General features: G+C 45.4%; 1 protein-coding gene across 10 annotated transcripts in view; it reads left to right on the top strand.

The window, feature by feature from the left end:
- The window catches only part of CELF4 (CUGBP, Elav-like family member 4), a 703,102-nt gene that overhangs the window by 671,040 nt on the left and 15,360 nt on the right, over positions 1-16,702 (top strand). For 3 of the 10 annotated variants that reach the window (XM_009275290.1, XM_009275240.1, XM_009275248.1), the window contains exons 11-14: positions 2,583-2,648; positions 2,985-2,987; positions 4,278-4,358; positions 10,365-10,448. In XM_009275290.1, the coding sequence (XP_009273565.1) occupies positions 2,583-2,648; positions 2,985-2,987; positions 4,278-4,358; positions 10,365-10,448 (234 nt within the window). Of the gene's footprint in view, positions 1-2,582; positions 2,649-2,984; positions 2,988-3,451; positions 3,457-4,277; positions 4,359-10,364; positions 10,509-16,702 lie in introns of all 10 variants that reach the window. The other 7 variants (XM_009275223.2, XM_009275265.1, XM_019470995.1 and 4 more) reach the window with 5 other exon arrangements.

The following is a 16,702-nucleotide window of genomic DNA, read 5'->3' as shown; positions in this document are numbered from 1 at the left end:
CGCGTAATGGTTACTTGGGAAGACAAACACCATCACTCCGAATGTTCCCCCCTTCCTTCTTCTTCCCCCAGCTTTATATACTGAGCATGACGTCACATGGTATGGAATATCCCTTTGGCCAGTTTGGGTCAGCTGTCCTGGCTGTGCCCCCTCCCAGCTTCTTGTGCACCTCCAGCCTTCTCAGTCGGTAGAGCATGGGAAGTTGGAAAGTGCTTGGTTAGTGTAAGCACTGCTCAGCAACAACTAAAACATCAGTGTGTTATCAACATTGTTCTCACCCCACATTCAAAACACAGCACAGTACTGTATCCTCTACTAGAAATTAACTCTATCCCTGCTGAAACCAGGACACAGGTACTGCTCAATGACTTCTGCCATACCAATGAAGAGGCAGTCATTGCTAATTGTCAGCATGTCAGAGAGAGAACGAGCATGCCCAAGTCCAGCCTCAGCTGGAGAGGAAGGAAATGCTGTGAATGTATCTCCTGAGCAGCAGAGACAATTTCTTCTAGCTCTATAAACAGATGAGTGCAACCAAGGAAGGGCAGTTGCCTTTGGGGCAGACATAGTAGATCATCTCCTTTACTGCAGACTGCAAAACCATAGTTGCCTTAAAAAGGTTTGCTCCCTTTACCTCATGTCCCCTCACCTTCCTCAAGAGATATTTTCTACCTGACAGGACTCGTTCATTTTGAGGGGTCCAAGTTATTCTGATCCATTCTCCCAAAGGGGTGCGGGAACTAGTGTATCACTCAACCTTTTATAGATGTTCAGTTTTCTTCTGGAGCAATATGCTGAACATTCTGTTTTTAGAGGAAAACAGTTTTGAGCAAAGGTTAAAAAGAATAGACTTTAGTTGCTTCCGTCTTCAAGAAGGCAGGAATAAGTGGAAACAGTTTTTATATTTTCCAAGCATTTCCTCCAGTTTCCTGGAGAATCTACTCTAAAAATTTGCATCTCTATTATGCCTTCCACTGATCTCCCACAGGTTTTAATGTGTTCTCCTCACACCCCTTTTCAAGGGATGAAAATACTTAGAGTAGGGCAGTGCTTTCCAATTTCACATACACACATATTGAGGGACCTGCCAAAAGACAGCTAGGAAATCAACCAAACAACTTCCAACTTAAGAGTGCAATCCCACTTATTTCTTCCTGTGACTATCCCATCCTCAAAGTCCTTGTGATCTAGTAATGCTCATAATGAACAGGAGCCTCCAAGCCTTAGCCAGCTAATTGGGTTTGTCCCCTCAAAGTTTGGTTTTCTCACCATTCCTCCTTGTATTTTGGGAGATAAGTTCAAGACCTTGCAAGCTGCCATCATGATCAATGGTGATCTTTGAAGTTAAGGTTCAAGCTGGTATTTGCATCTGTAAGAAAACACTTTGTCCATGTTCCTTGGGTCCGTAACACTCACATTTGCCAATCTCCCCCACACTTCAGCATACAGGCAGTGTCTCTCCTTGGGTAGGTCAATGGCACTAGATTTCCTTCTAAGAGGCCCACACCTTTTGCAGCCTCCAAGCTCCTGCCTCCAGCCACACCTCTGTGCTTGTAAGAAGGAAGAAGGTGGGAGGGAGGGAGGAAAGTGGCAGCTCCCTAAGGCATCATCCTACAAGTACAAAGCCAGAGGGACTGCATAAATGTAGAACTGTGCAGCACCAATAAATACAAATTAAACTCTTAACAAGAAGTGAAATATTAGGGCCAAGGTGACATTTGGACTGGAGGTTCAGCCAAGCTTTGCTTTAAATATTTTATTGCTGCACATAAAGAAAGAGCTTATCCAACACGTTTCTCTCTCTCTCTTTTTTTCTTTCCCTATCAACCAAAGGGGAAAAGGAAAAAAAAATCTTAACTAGCTTTGGTTGTATTTGAGCTAGACTTCAAAGTTTCACAAAAATAAACAGGTTTAGGGAGGAGGAATGCACACTTGTAAAGAGAGAAAATGCACTTTGAAGCCAGCAAGGGACTGCATGCCTTACGCAGAAATTCACAGCATTCTCCCTGGAGCAGACAAGTGGTGTCCCCCTCCCCTCCAAGCAGCATCTCCTCTTGCACAGGGGGCTGCCTGGCAGCAACACGGTCCTTCGAAGTGATGTCGGGATGGCAGGAGCCACTGCTTTGTTCTCTTCTCCTTCCTCCTACTATGCCCCTGTTGTTTTCTGCTCTGATTGAAAGTTTCATGTGACTGTAGCTGTCACGGAGATCTGAGTTTGCACAGTGCCTAGCACAGTGTCAGTCCTGGCTTAAGATGAGGGCTCTTTGGGGTTGATTACTGCAATGCCAAAAATTCTCATCATCAGAGGTGGGCTCCATAATTTAAGCTTGGGAAAGGAAGGGAGAGGTTTGTTTGCCCTCTGCTCCAAAGTCTCACAGTGTGACAGCTGGGGGACAGAGCCCTCCTGGCCATCATGGGGGGCTCTGTGCATTCCTGTCCGTAAGGTGAGCGAGCTGCTCCTCTTCTGGGACCTTCAGCCCCTGGGTCTGTCTGTCCCACACCACATACTGATGAGGGAAGACAAAGAATGTGCCTGTCATGTTTTAACCCCTTAATTCCTTCTCTCTCTTGTGTCTCCACAGCACAGAGCCCCACTGCAGCAGACCCCTTGCAGCAAGCCTACGCTGGAGTGCAGCAGTACGCAGGTCGTTAGTATTAACACTTTCTCCCAATAAACATTTCTCTTCTCTAAAGCCTTTAATCTCTGGACACATCTGAGGGGGCTGGGGGAAGGGAGGTGATTGCTGATATAGGGGCGAGCTGGGGGCCACAGACTCTCAGATTAAATTTGCACTTCTTGTGAAAACAAATGTAAAGCCCAGGGTCTTCTCTCCCTAAGGAGGCAACCTCTTCCCTTTCCCCAGGGAAAGGCTCCCGCTGACCTGTACCTTGGTATAGCTTCATTGGCAGGACCAGGCCCGGTCTGTTTAGCACAGTGCACAAGTGCAAAATCAGGCCACTGATTTGGGGGCCACTTTCTATAGCAGGTCTCCTGAGTGCTGCAGCGAGGAGGGGAGATGAGCAACCAGACCCTGTAGAGCCTGGCAGGGTATGGTATGTCTACACTGGCTGTACCTCAGCTAGTTAGTTTGAGGCTTGCTTAGGAGCTACACAGACATACTCCTGGCCTCCCAGCAGCTTTCTCCATGGCTCCCAATGGGTCAGCCTCCACTCACATTGCCCTGTACGCTGAGCAGCTCCTTTGCAGTTGATGGACTAACACCAGCCAAAGTGACCTGGTGCAGACCACGACCCCACCGTGTTCAGCCTCCCCTCGCGAGGTGTCCATGGCCGATGTTGCGAGGAAGCTACCACCCCAAAGTCATTATTTCCTGTGGTAACTGGAGCAATCATGGGTTCCCGCTGAGGAATGGCTATTATCTCATGTCAGCACTGTATCTGGAAACTTAATTTAATTCTCCGAGTAGGGCTTCATTTGCTGGTGTTTTAGTTATTGTCATTTATTGCTTGTGAGGTTTGATAGATGGGAAGCAGCTCAACCCTTTGAGCTGTTAATTAACCCCTCTGCACACACATGGCCCCTATCCCCCTCTCTCTGGGCTTGCAGGCGACCCGTACTCTGTATTTTTAGCAGCAAGGCACATCATCTACCATCTGTGGTACTGAATGGTTCCCCTTGTCTGCTTGGTGGGGGAGCTGAGGTGGGGAAAATTGTTTAATTGCTGCACACTGTTTCCACTGTGTTTGTGTGAGAGAGAGGAGTTCTCTACAGACATGAAAGAAAATATGTATCCAACAGTGTATGTGTAACTGTGCCTACACAGTATGTGGTCATATGAAGGTTAGAGTAAGGGAGAAAACACATGTGAACTGTTTTTATGAACATGTGAATTAGTCAGGGTGCAAGAGAGATTACACAGGGAAATGTGTGCATGCGCTCTGCGTGTATCTGTCAGCATAGGCATCAATGCACTGAGCTCGTGAATGAATGTGTTTGTGGTGCCATCTGGGATGGTCATGCACCTCTGCTGGGAGACATCTCAGTGGAGACCTCCATTTACACCGCGTGGCTGTCCCCGGTGTTACTGCTGATGAAGCTGAAGGGAGGGTGGGTGCTCAGGGCCATGTGGCACTGCCTGGAGCACAACTGTGGTGCTTCTGCCACATCTCAGGCTGCATGAGATGGCCCTTCCCAAGGCCAAAATGCAGGGGCAAAGCCCACCTCTAGCTGTGTATGATGGTTTGGAGTGAAAACTCCTTGCTTCCCAGCACTGAAATCTGTCCCTCTTTCTTCTCTCCCTTTCTCTCCTCTATAGCTGCTTATCCTGCTGCTTATGGCCAGATTAGCCAAGCGTTCCCACAGCCACCTCCCATGATCCCACAGCAACAGAGAGAAGGTGAGTAAATGGGCTGTCCTCCCTTCTGGCCCCAGCACGCCATCCCCACCACATTGGTTCCCTTCCTCATACACCTAAAGAATATCCATTAAATGCCTAATTGCTTTGAATCCCTGGTCCACTGAGTCTTTTCTCAACTTCCGTATGTGGCACGGCGTCATTGGCACTAGCAGTAATATGTGGGAGCAACCCCATGGGGAGTCGCTGCTGAGATCTCTTCAGTCTCCAGGAAAGGGAGCATGCTGATGTGCATGGGCCATGGAAAGACCTGCTAGCAATGCAGGCAGTAACGTCCAGGGGGGTCCATGTTAGAGACAAGCAACGAGAATGCAGATAAAAATGCAATTGCATTGGAACAAAGAGTTTAATAGGTCACAAAGCACTGGGGGCCCTTCATTAGAAGCCAGTAACATGATTTCAGACACTTGCTATTTAGAGAACAAGGACCTGCTATTTAGAGGAGCTGGTCTAGTCCTTTTAGACTCCACTGATAATCTGGACACAGAAATCAGCCCTTTTAGAGCACAATCTCTATATCAGGATGAGATTAATCATATAGTAAAAGTACCTATTTCTTTACATTGACTATGAGAGGAGCCTGGGTTGTCTAGTCTGCAGGACAGGATGGCTGCTCTGGAGACATGAAAAGTAAGGAGACGTGAATCTCTCATTATTGCATCTAAATGTTTTGGGAGGCAACTGTGCCATGTGATGTTCTCTTTACAGTCAGTGGGGAGCAGTGGGATACTCACAGGTAACCCACTCAGGTAGTCCCAACCATCCTCCAGGGAATCCACTGCTACCTTTTGACTAGAAGAGGAGACTGCTTGCCTAAGTGAGGCATTTAAGTCAGGGGCTTTAGCTTAGCATAGAGACCCTCATTTTAAATAATTACATTTCAACTTTTATCTTCTATTAGATCACTAATTCAGATATATCCTGTGTTATACGTGTTATTATATATATATAATGACATTTAATATTTTAATATAGTGTAACAGTCAGAATGAAATGAATCAAGATTACACTATCAAACTAAAACATTCTGATGGCCTGGAACTACTTTGGGAGAGAAATCTCATTTTGCAAGAAAATTAGAAATGTCGGCACTTCGATCTAATTTGGAATTAATTTTTTTCCGATGTCAGAATTTCCTGGGGAACACAACTTCCAGCTCCTGATTAGCCCTAGTACATGTCCCTGCTGTGAGAACAGATGCACAGACCTAACATATCATTACAGAGATGTTTCCCCCATGCTGAAGGACTTTGCTTTTTATTACTTACTGGGGCTAGATTAAGCACAGGACAAAATGGCGAGCAGATCATTGCTCAGCATAGCATTGTGCCAGGAACCATCAGAAGCAAGGGTTAGCTGTTGTGCACACTTTGAAGACCCACTGCCCAAAGACCCCTGTTCTTGCAAGGCACGTTGTGTCTCTGTGAGTTGAGGGTAAGTGTCACCCAGCAGACAAGTTATCTCATAACTTCTCACTCCTTCCAGTAAGCAGCTGGTATTGAGGATGGTTGGGGGCCAGATATATGCGATGAACCACCAGTCCGATGCAGGTTGCTGTTCCCAGTGTCCTCCACTTTTCTGCAGTGTTTAGATGCTGTGGCTTTCTCTGCTGTTTGCTAGAGGAAAGAACTCTAAAGCATGACACTCCTTTTTAGCAGAGGGTCAAGACCTTTAAGCATCTCTAACCTTTAACGGGAAAACACAGCAAGAGGGAACTCTAATAATAATGCTCGGTGCTGAGAAGAGTACTTTATGTTTGCAAGGATGTGCACAAACATTGATTCATTAATGAACCAGCCCTACCACAACAATAACATCGATGATCACATTGTTAATAACAATGTTAACTCTCCGCTCCCAGATCCTGGTTGGATAACAAGCCCAGAGCAGCTTGGCCGCTGCAACGTTCCTGTAGAGATTAGTCATTACTTCCACATGAGCGCTGAGGCTGCTGGCAGCTGATGGGGTGCGTAGGGTGGAACAGATCCAAAAGCTTGATGAAGTCTTGATTCAGGCCATGTCAACCAGGCAAAACTTGGGGGTAATTTTACATTTGTATGGTATTACTCATTTTGATGTAGTTTCTGAAACTCAGAAGTACACTTAGATATCAAAATAAAGTGGTGCTGGCTTGTGACTCTCATCTGCCCTGTGCTCAAACATGCTGGAGACTGAATAGCAAGCAGATACAGAAGAGGCAATGAAATTCCAGCCTCTGAGTATTTGCTGTGGAGGTGAAGTGTGCAGCTGACCAAAGGGCCGCAGGCTAACTTCACACAACCTTACGGGACAGCCCATTTTTAATTACTGTTGGAAGAGCAGTCTAGTCATAGCCTTTCCTTTTGACACTGACTCACGGTATTGGGGATGTAATGATAGCTGATGTCAGCTCAGGTATGTGGAGTTTACTCATGTTGATAGTGGACACCCAGGGATAGGTTGGGTCTGCTGCTGTCCCCACGCTAAAGAACTAACAATGAGCTGGAGGGTGAGGAGCATGGGCAGAGCAATGGCTGAGCAGCTCAGGTCCAACCAAGCCAAATCAACATGGACCCAACACAGAGTTCTCTAGCACATGCTCCTGTATCCTCAGTCACAGGTTTTTCCATTATCCAGTATGGTTTGCCTGTAATTTACATACCATTCATAAACTGTGCGTTCCTTAAAACTTTTCTTTCTGTTTTGTCCAAATCAAGGCTATGTGCTTCTTGTGTATTAATGAACAGAAATATCTATAACTTAAAGCCATAAAACCAAGAGCCATGGTAGATGTCAGGGTAGAAATGAATCTTGATTCTCTTCTCATAATGTGTCATGAGGGTTAGATTTCAGGCTGACTTACAGCTCTTTTGAAAACCGAAGTAAAGTGTGTGGTAAATAATTTTAGTATTGTATTCATCCTTGAACTGCCAAGTATACTGATCTCTGATAATCCATTAATTCAGTCCAAAAAAAGACCTTTCTCTCCAACAAGATAATTGGAGTCTTCACTAAGGTTTTGCCATACCAGCTGTGATCTTCCTCTTGCTCCAGTGATCCTGACCAAGTCCTTTAAAACTCATTGCATGTGTGCACTGAAATCTAACTTAGCTCTTCATAGCATTCTGAGCTGAACAACTCATACAATTGGTTTCTTAAAAATATACACGTATATAAGAAGAGGAGGCCATACACATAAATACATAGTCTTCCATGGAGTGCCCAGATTAACTTGAGTCAGGCAAAAAACACCACAACAAGGTAGAAGGGCTGAGGCAGAGAAAGCTTGTTTTGTCAATTCTTTACCAAGGAAAACTGTGACAGGTAACTTACAGATAGATGGATTTAACAAGAAATTGCTTGATAAATTCTAATGGCAGAATTTTGATATGTGAGGATGGTAAAACAAATTAAAGTACCCCAGGTTGTTTCTCAGTAGCAGCTGGAGTTTTTAGCGTTGGAAGTAAGCAAAAACCCTCTGTAGTTGCGAACAGAGTTTGGCCTTCAATGTCTGAGCTGGTATGGGAAGCCACAGCATGGGTTTCCCAGCCACATTTCAGAGCTGAACTGGGCTTTGAGGATGGTCTCTGCTTTTTCACATCCTCCTTGGTGTCTTCCTCTTGGTCTCTGAGCAGTGTGAGGCAAAGCTGACTTCAAGGTGAGCTAAGGGTTGTTATCTCCTTGAGCACAACCTCTAAACGCGGTGTAGATGAAGTTGCGTGCCTCCTGGTCTGCCTTATGCCTTAGTAGGTGTTTCTCAACTCATGCAGGCAGAATCCCTACTCATGTACAACACATCCAAGACCCCAGGAAATGCAGCTGGCATTTTTGAAAGAATTTGCCAGTTTTACAGAGAAAACTGCTGGCTCTGGTGATGTCAGTGGGAATTTTGCCACTAATTGCAGCAAAGCCAAGATTTTACCCATTCTATTATAACATGGATCTCAAATCCCACAGCAAAAGTGCTTTGGGGCACGTTGAGATGAAGGAATGATTTTTTCCCTGCTATTCTGGACTGTGGTCTTCTGCTGGGCAGAATTTTCTCAATTCTAACAGACACCTAAGGAGGTCGGTGTTTGTTTAACACTTTCAAACTGTTTCATATCTAGTTTATCATGCCAATAACTCCACATTGTGTGGAAATGAACTGCAGCAAGGACTGGAGAAGGGATAGCTGCTCAGTGAGGAGACTAAGGAAGAGGCAGACGGGAGGTGGGGGGAAGATAGAAAAGCTTGGCATGAAATAGGGGTGCCTGATTGTGGGCCACTGAGGTTCAAAAGTAATTTAGCTAAACAGATGACTAGGTGCCTAATTATTTAATTATCCCACTGTACCACTATTCCTCCCATTTGGTAGAAACCCTGTTACCATCCTCATGACCTCCAGGAAATTCACAAGATGCAAAGGATCAGCTGTTCCTTCGTGACAGTCCTTTTAGCAAATTAGTGGGGAAAATTGTGCTTAGCAAATATTCATTAGGGTTTCGTTTTCCATTAATCCAAAAGGAAATGTGGAGAGCCTGTGACTTCAATCACGCTGAGGCCCAGGAATTTTAATGAGCTTTAAATGGGCATCTGTCAGAATCCTGACTTTGCCGTACTTTTCCTGCCAGCCGGGGGGATGAGTAATGGCTAATAAAAGATGGGAGCATCTAGGCAAACTCCTCTCCCTAACAGGAAAGGCAAAGTTGTAATTTGCTGTGTTATGACACTGTAATTATGCCCTGATGAAGAAAATGAGAGTGGTAAAAAACCCTTTCCTTCCCCACACTGTGCCCCAGATGTAAATAGGGGAAAGTTGGCTGAGGCAGGTCACAGGGTTGTAGGCACATGGGCTGGGGAGAAGGAGGAAACCCTCCTTCCCTCTGTCCTCTTACACTTGTGGCAAGGAGCACGCACTGTATCCCCTTCATCTCAACCTCCCTGAGCAAAGCAGAGCTGGAGTTACCTTTCGAGGCCAGTGCAGAGCTGAGCAGCAGCTGGAAGTACCTGTGAAAATAAGACGGTGAGAAAAACAATCCCTGCTTCCTCAAACTATACAGTTGTCTGCTAGTGAACACTGGCAGGGGTTTAAAGGTTTATTTTTTTCAACAAAACCACTTGGACATACCTGTTTCCTTTTGACTTTTGCTCAAGTACAGCATGCTTAAAAATAAAAGTCACATTGAAAAGTTTCATTCTAGGCTATTTGACCAGAGGCAGATTCTCCTTCTTCTGTCCCAAAATACAATTTCAACAGAACATTTTCTGAAGGTCTCTACTTTATCAAAACTGCATATTCCAGCTAAAGACTCCTCTCTGGATATTTTTCCAGGCATCCTCTGAAGTCTGTAAGATTATATGTTACAGCACTGAGGCAAAAAAGGCAATTCCTCTTGTCTAGTAATTTGGATTTAAATCCATCTGTAATGTCTCTTGCAGAACCCTCTAGAATGGGAGACACGGCCAAACTGTCCAGATTTGAGGGAGTGTTCAGGCTGAGTCAAGCTGGGGGGTTGAATGTAAAATTCTACAAAACAAAATAAGCCTGTGGGTTTGCGCATATCTTTCTACTTGTTATCACAGTCTTCACACAGACACAAGAAGGATAATGAAACTTCTGCATGCAGACACTGAGAAGAGGCAAGGGTTAGTGTGGGTCACCCAAAACTCTACAGATTAAATCAGATTATGAGGAGCAAAGAAAAACTATGAACCGCATTCTTTCATTCTTTTTGTTCTTACTCCTCCATTCTGTCTTTCCATGGCCACATGTGCTGCTGCATTCCTCTGTCTCTAGATTTTATCCTGGTGTCTGTCCTGGGAAAGTTAATGAAGTTAGCATAGCTTCTAGGTGACTTTCTGAGTTCCTGGTCTTCTGCTTTGTCCGTTCCTCTGAGAGTCTACAGTCTGCTTCCTAGAGGTGACCACTCACCAGTCAGAGAGAGGGGATGTCAAAGTAAATCTCCACCATGTGCTTTCTCATATCCTATTTCTCTCCATTCATGGGTCTTCTTTTTCTCTTGATAGGACCAGAGGGCTGTAACCTGTTTATCTACCATCTGCCCCAGGAGTTTGGGGATGCTGAGCTGATGCAGATGTTCCTGCCTTTCGGTAATGTCATCTCCTCGAAAGTGTTTGTGGATCGGGCGACAAACCAAAGTAAATGCTTTGGTGGGTAAAGATAACAAAACAATTAGATTCATCCAGGAAAGGGCTTTCTCTGAATACTTTACCTTTCAAACTGCTTTCTTTCTGCTTAAGCTTTATGATTTCTCTCAATTTACTCCTGTCGATACTTTCCCCCTTCCCTCTTTCTCTCCTAATTGTCTCATGCTCAGAGTCGTGTGCGCTGCTTAGAGGTGAAGGTTTGGCATCTCACCAGCAGCAGGGTGCTGCAGCTGCTAGTGGTGGGGTGGAAAATATCCCCCCCTTGGAAGGGGAGGTGGTGAGGGTACAGAAAAGACTAAAGCACCTGGACCAAAATAGAGGTGGCTGGGACGGGTAGGTGAAATGCTGACAGGGTCAGCAGCAGGAGAATGTGGCAGAAGGGGAATTTCGGTACCTAAGGAAAGGGAAAAATAGGTCATGGGGTTGAAGGGAAGACAGAGCTGTGGGGGCAGCTCTCCAGCAGCTGTGATGCATTAGACTGCAAGGGGACAAGGGCTGAACATCAGCTGAAAGCCTGGTCTTCCAGGGGGATGGCTGCTCGGTGGACCAAGCAGCTGTGCTCTGAGCCTGCTGGACCCAAGCCAGCACCACAGCAGATACAGATAGAGCAAGCTAACCCTGTGCCTCAGCTGACAGACCATGCTAAGACGCTGGGTTTGAAAGCTGCACCGTGCTCACACAGCTCTGGCCTTGCTGCTGTCTCAACCCCACCAGTTGGAGCGTGGAAAGATCACAGCCTCAGCTGCCTGTGAGCCACCAGCTAGGGACACTCTGAACTGCACCCGCAATGGGAGGGCTCAGCCAGCCAACATGTGGTGATATGTGCATGGTGTCTCAGTGGGATCCCACTGTTTGCAAAGGTGTTGCTGTGAAGGGTCCCTTCTGGCACTGTGGCAGCATGGGGACCCTGACGCATTTGATCCCATCCCGTCTGGTGGACAGGGGATCTCCCCCACCCATGTGCCTACCACTGGGATGTGCAATTTCTGGTTGTCCACCATCCTGTGCTCTTTGCAGACCTTCCCCGAGAAGTGTAATGGGACAAACTATTCCTTTTCTTTTCCCTTACTTGCAGCTGATCTGGACTCTGTCTCTCAGGCAAACTTCCAGAGTTAAGACTTATTGGAGTTTCATTTGATTTTAAAGCCACTCTCAGTCTCCACACTATGCTTCCCTTCCATGCTGCCTTCCCCTTTCCCCTCCTGGACAGCCCACCTCCCAAAATTCTTACCTCATCCCTTGCTAGCTATGGTGCATGTCAGGCAGTACTTCCAAGAGTTTCATGGCCCTTTTCTATGCACAGTTCCTCCTGCCCATTCACAGAGGGTCTGAACAGGCTATTTTCCCCTTTGATTGAAGAAGCCCTGCCCCTGATGTGAGCGGACGCAGCGTTCCCCTTCACAAGTAGTCATTGGGTTGCTGCACTCTCAAGCTCTGGAGGAATAAAGGACAAAGAGTTTGGTGTGAAGAGGCAGTTGGGAAATTCAAATGAGAATTTATGAATTAGCCCCATTCTCTCCAGAGCCCACCTGCTTTTCAGAGCTTTAACCATATAAAAGCTCATAACAAGATGAGCAGACCAGCACAGCTCTAGGTGACATTGCAAACTAATGCTCCAGGGATACCCACAGGTTAGAAATGGACTTTTGGCAATGAAATAGCAATTCTTATCATAAATATTTAGGGGACTACTGAGCCTGATTCTCCACATACTGACAAGTAGGAAGAACAAAGGTAAATGGAGAAATGAGGTGTGAGCCAAGTCAGGTAAGGGAGTGTATCTTCTGGACAGGTATTCACCTTATCTCCTCTTAGCTCAAAGGCTCTCTGGCTACAAGGCTTAAGCAGGACAGCAACACATATCTAGCTTGTAGGGCAGGGTTGTGAGGCTGGCTTTATTGCTGCTTCCAAGGTACTGTAAGGTCACAGCTGAGAGCGGAGCAGGGATTGAGAGACCTTAGCAAAAATTTTTCTTAACATTGATTCTTACTGGGAGAACCTAAACATCAGCTTGTTTGACAAAGTAACTTCCAAAACTAATGGTGGGATATTCCAGCCTGAAAGCAGGATGGTGCCCTTTAGATGTGTAGACTCAAGCGTACAGGCAAGCAAAAGCAGTAATTAGAGATTGCTAGTGGATCTCAGTCACCTTATATTAACTTCTGAGACACAAATATCCAAGTCCAGTCGGTTTTGGGTCCCAGCTGTCAAGCCCCAGATTTCTCTGGCTTTAACTTACTTTCCGATAGAGCTGAGTGCCTGCTATGACTGTTGGTCTCAGACAAACATGTTGACTATGCTGCCACGGGCATCACCTCCAGAAGGATAAAAATCGCAGAAGTACAGGTAGCTAATTATCACAAGTATGTCACACTGCTCTTCAAAACCTTCCACCCTTCTGACCTTCAACTTTAGAGCAATGTAAAGATGTGGAGGGTATTACAGAAAATCAGGCCTTTCATTCGTTTTGCTAAGTCCACTGAAGCTGGTGGTGATTATCATTTTTTCTTCAGAAAGTCAGTTTTAAAAAACCAATAAATTATTTTTTCCTAAAGGAAAAAAAAGGGATTTTGTTAATTTTGAAAGTAAGAAAACTCTTTCTTTTTCTGCTTAAACATTTCCCAAAACTCAACAAGTAATAGCATAGCATTTGCATTCTGTTTTGCCTTTTTTTAACCCAGCTAGAGCTCTCCAACTGGTAGCCTGGGGGGACAATTCTGTCTGGCCCCAGAAAGATATTCCACCATTATATGACCTTCTAAATGTATCTGCTATGCAGATCCCAAGTAAATTGCTGTTACAGAGTCTAGCCCCAGGTTGTCAAGAAATTGTCAAGAAGTCCTGCTTTAGACAAACTTAAAAAATTCTATGGAGAAAATGTCACCACAGTTTTTTTTCACGGGAACAAAAAATACTTCATTCACTGCTCTTGTCTCACTGTTGAACTACCTGTAAGCAGCTGGCCCAAAGCGAGTGAGTCAGTAGAGCAGTATCTCAAAATAGGACTTTTATTCTAGTCTGTTTGGCTCTAAATTCTCCCCTGCATTTCCAGCAGAAAGTTATCTATCTCCTTTGGCCACTACTGGCAAGATAGTGTAGAGGCAGCCATAGGAGTGTTAGGAAGAAAGCGAGATGAGCCACAAGCTTGCTCCTGGTTTCTGGAGTCCACAACCCTGCAGAGAACCTTTAGCACCTGCACGTGATGAAGAAACCACGCGGTCATGAAGTCTTCAACTTTCCCAATTCAGAGGCCACTGCCTCCTGGCTGACAAGGAGCAGCAAGGAATGCATGGTACGGCAAACATGAGTCTCATGTATAGAATGTTAAAGTGCTCAAAATATGTCTATTGTTTTCCATAGCAGGACTGTTTGCTGTAGTGTGTAAGACTGCCTGAGAAACAACCCTGACTTCTCACTCAAAAAAGTCGTTTAAATTGGGAGGCTTCTTTGCCCTAGACTTTCCTTCTGCTGCACATATCCAGGCTAGACTCAAATCCTTTCTTTTCTCTTGCAATTTTTCAAACCTCTGGCTTTTATTTTTCCCCCTATCCTTATACAGCTGTAATATGTCCAAGTGCAGACCGCACTTATCCCTCCTACTCACCAACATCCTGCCTATCCCCATGGCCTGAGCCTCCATGACACCAACTATATCAGCATCTCCTTGGGTTTCTCCTCAGGTGCTGCCTCGTCCACCCTCTTGCATTCAAACTTATTGAGTTTACCTTCACAGGTCTTCACCGTTCTGTCCTTCTCTCTCCTCTCTCGCTCATCCTTCACTCAATGCCCAGCTGATACCTGTAGCCTCTTCCCATGCACTTCATTAACAGCCAGCATGTTTCTCCTCACTGCGCCATGCTGTTCATTCCCAGTGAAATGGCAGGGCCACAGCAGGAATCATTGTCTCACTCGGGGAAAAATTACACTTAATCAGACGCTCCTTGAAGACAGTGACTCCCATTCTCACAACAGGCTGATCTGCGATGTCTTGCACATGAGTACAGTGTGTCACAGCCTGAAGGTCAACTTCTGCAGGACCCTGGAGCTATATCTTGTCTCTGTGCAAGGCAGAGACTGCACTGGGTGTCTCACCTTCCCACTGCATGTGTGTAAGGTCTTCTGTGTGTAGGTATCCTAAATGTCAGAGGACATGCAAAATATCTATGTACTGGTTATAATGGTTCTGGTGATAATTCCCCTCTCAGTTATGCAGATAATTTAAATGTAACCGTTTTGTGTACAAGGCAAAAAGAAAATTCCAGTAAAATGACACTATTAAGGCTGCTAAGGCAAGTAGTCAATGTGAGAAGAGCTGTTCTTCATGCTGCCCACACATGGTTAACTCTCCTCTGTCATAGGGTGATGCTACAATACAGCCTTAATTTCAGGAGCACTCACTGTTGTCACACAAGACACATTTTAAGAAGGCATTTGAAGATTTTAAACTAACGAAATACAGAGACAGACATGTTCTAGAAAAATGTTTTAATGGAGAAAAGAGAGAAAAGGATAGGTTTGGGCAATATTAATTAGGAAGACATGACAGAAATTAGAAAAACAAGGACATGGATGGAGCAGCAGAGGCCAAATGATTACCCCAAGGTGTCAAATAAGATGTAGATAAATTAAAGCTGGAGGAATTGCTTTACTGGTGCACTTGGTAATTCATTCCTCCAGTCACCTCCTTCTGAGAGCAGTGAGCACCTGGATCTTCTGGCTCTTTGCACACCATTCATTGAGCAGCAGACACTGTCAGGCCAGTTCTGCTCCATGCCTCCCCTTTGTCCACAACATGGGTCTCCTTGGCACGTGCCTGTTCCCCATACCTGCTGGTCTGACAGCTTCAGTTTCTCCCCATGGGACAATGACTCCAGGATGCTGTGAAGAATCTCTCCTATGCCCACAGAGACACCATGGTTTCCCTCCACTCAGCTCGACATTGTCTGACACCCCACGTGCGAGCAACCAAAACTGCTGGATGTTTTTTTCTCCTTTTCTATGCATTCCAGGTGGACTTTCACGCTGGCAGTAGGGATGTCCCACCCCTTTTTGAAATGTCCCACATTAAACGTAGCAAGGAGCACTCTAGGTTTGGCTACAAACTGTGAGGGCTTCTTAGGACCATAGATTTATATGGCCTAAAGGAAGCATCTTCTCTGACTTTTGGTACAACACAGACATTGAGTTTCATTCCAGATTCCTGCAGGGAGTCCACTCAAAATTTGCTAGTGGGCCACCCCATTTGGAAAAACATACAGTCTTCTCTGAAGTTACTGAAAGAGAGAAGATAACACTATTTAATGAGGGTCATAGTCATTAATTACCTTCACTGTTAAATACTTCTATTCCCTACTGAACTTCTGGCTCCTAGCTTATGAAAAGAAACAGGGGAGCCAAAGGAGAGATATTAAAGGTGAGAAAAGCAGTGAGCAATGAAGACTGGACAAAGGAGGGGGTGAAGCTCAGGAGAAGGGCTGAGGGTTGGGTAAAGCTTGTATCATGTTATTAAAAACATACTGTGGCAGTTCAATACTGCAGTGTGTGGCAGAAAGGTGGAATGGGAGATGCAAGGCAGCAGGCAGGTCATGACAGTGTACAGGGTTTCAACCTGGAAGCTGAAACAGAAAGAAGAAACATCAAGAGACTAAGACATCGGCAAAGCTATGCAGGGCCCTGGGACCAGGAGCATTGCAGATCAGGTCTAAAGTGCATTGGCAGCACTCCATAAGACATAGGAATGGAACAACAGACCCTGAGGTACATCAGAAAAATATTGCTCAGCACCTGCTCACAATGTGCCTCCAACACGCCCTGCCAAACCTGGCAATTTCTCATTTAATAAAAAAAACCCAGCTCTCCTTAAATTCATCCAGGGAAATGAGCAGGTCCAGGAGTAAGGTGGTGTAAGGGTAAGAAATTCCAGTCCTGTGTTCCTGCCCCATCTGGGTGATCATGAGTCAACCTGGCTGTGTGCCTTGCGTTCCCCCTCTTGTAGCAGAACATTGACTCCTTTGCACAGGGCTTTAGGATCCATGGATGAGGAGAGTTATTTATCAGCTCTAATTTTGGGGGGATTTCTTTTCTGATTCTTCCTTTGGTAAATAGAAAGATTCTCACCGGATAGAGAAATTGTTAGAAAGCACTTGGGAGAGAGCTGGAGCTCTGCTTGCTGCTGTTACCAGTGCTATGATTAAACT

This window comes from Aptenodytes forsteri, unplaced genomic scaffold (assembly GCF_000699145.1).
Source record: "Aptenodytes forsteri isolate BGI_AS27 unplaced genomic scaffold, ASM69914v1 Scaffold266, whole genome shotgun sequence".
Lineage (NCBI taxonomy): Eukaryota > Metazoa > Chordata > Aves > Sphenisciformes > Spheniscidae > Aptenodytes > Aptenodytes forsteri.
Note: the sequence above shows the minus strand (reverse complement) of the source record. Positions and strands in the feature narration are given on the sequence as shown.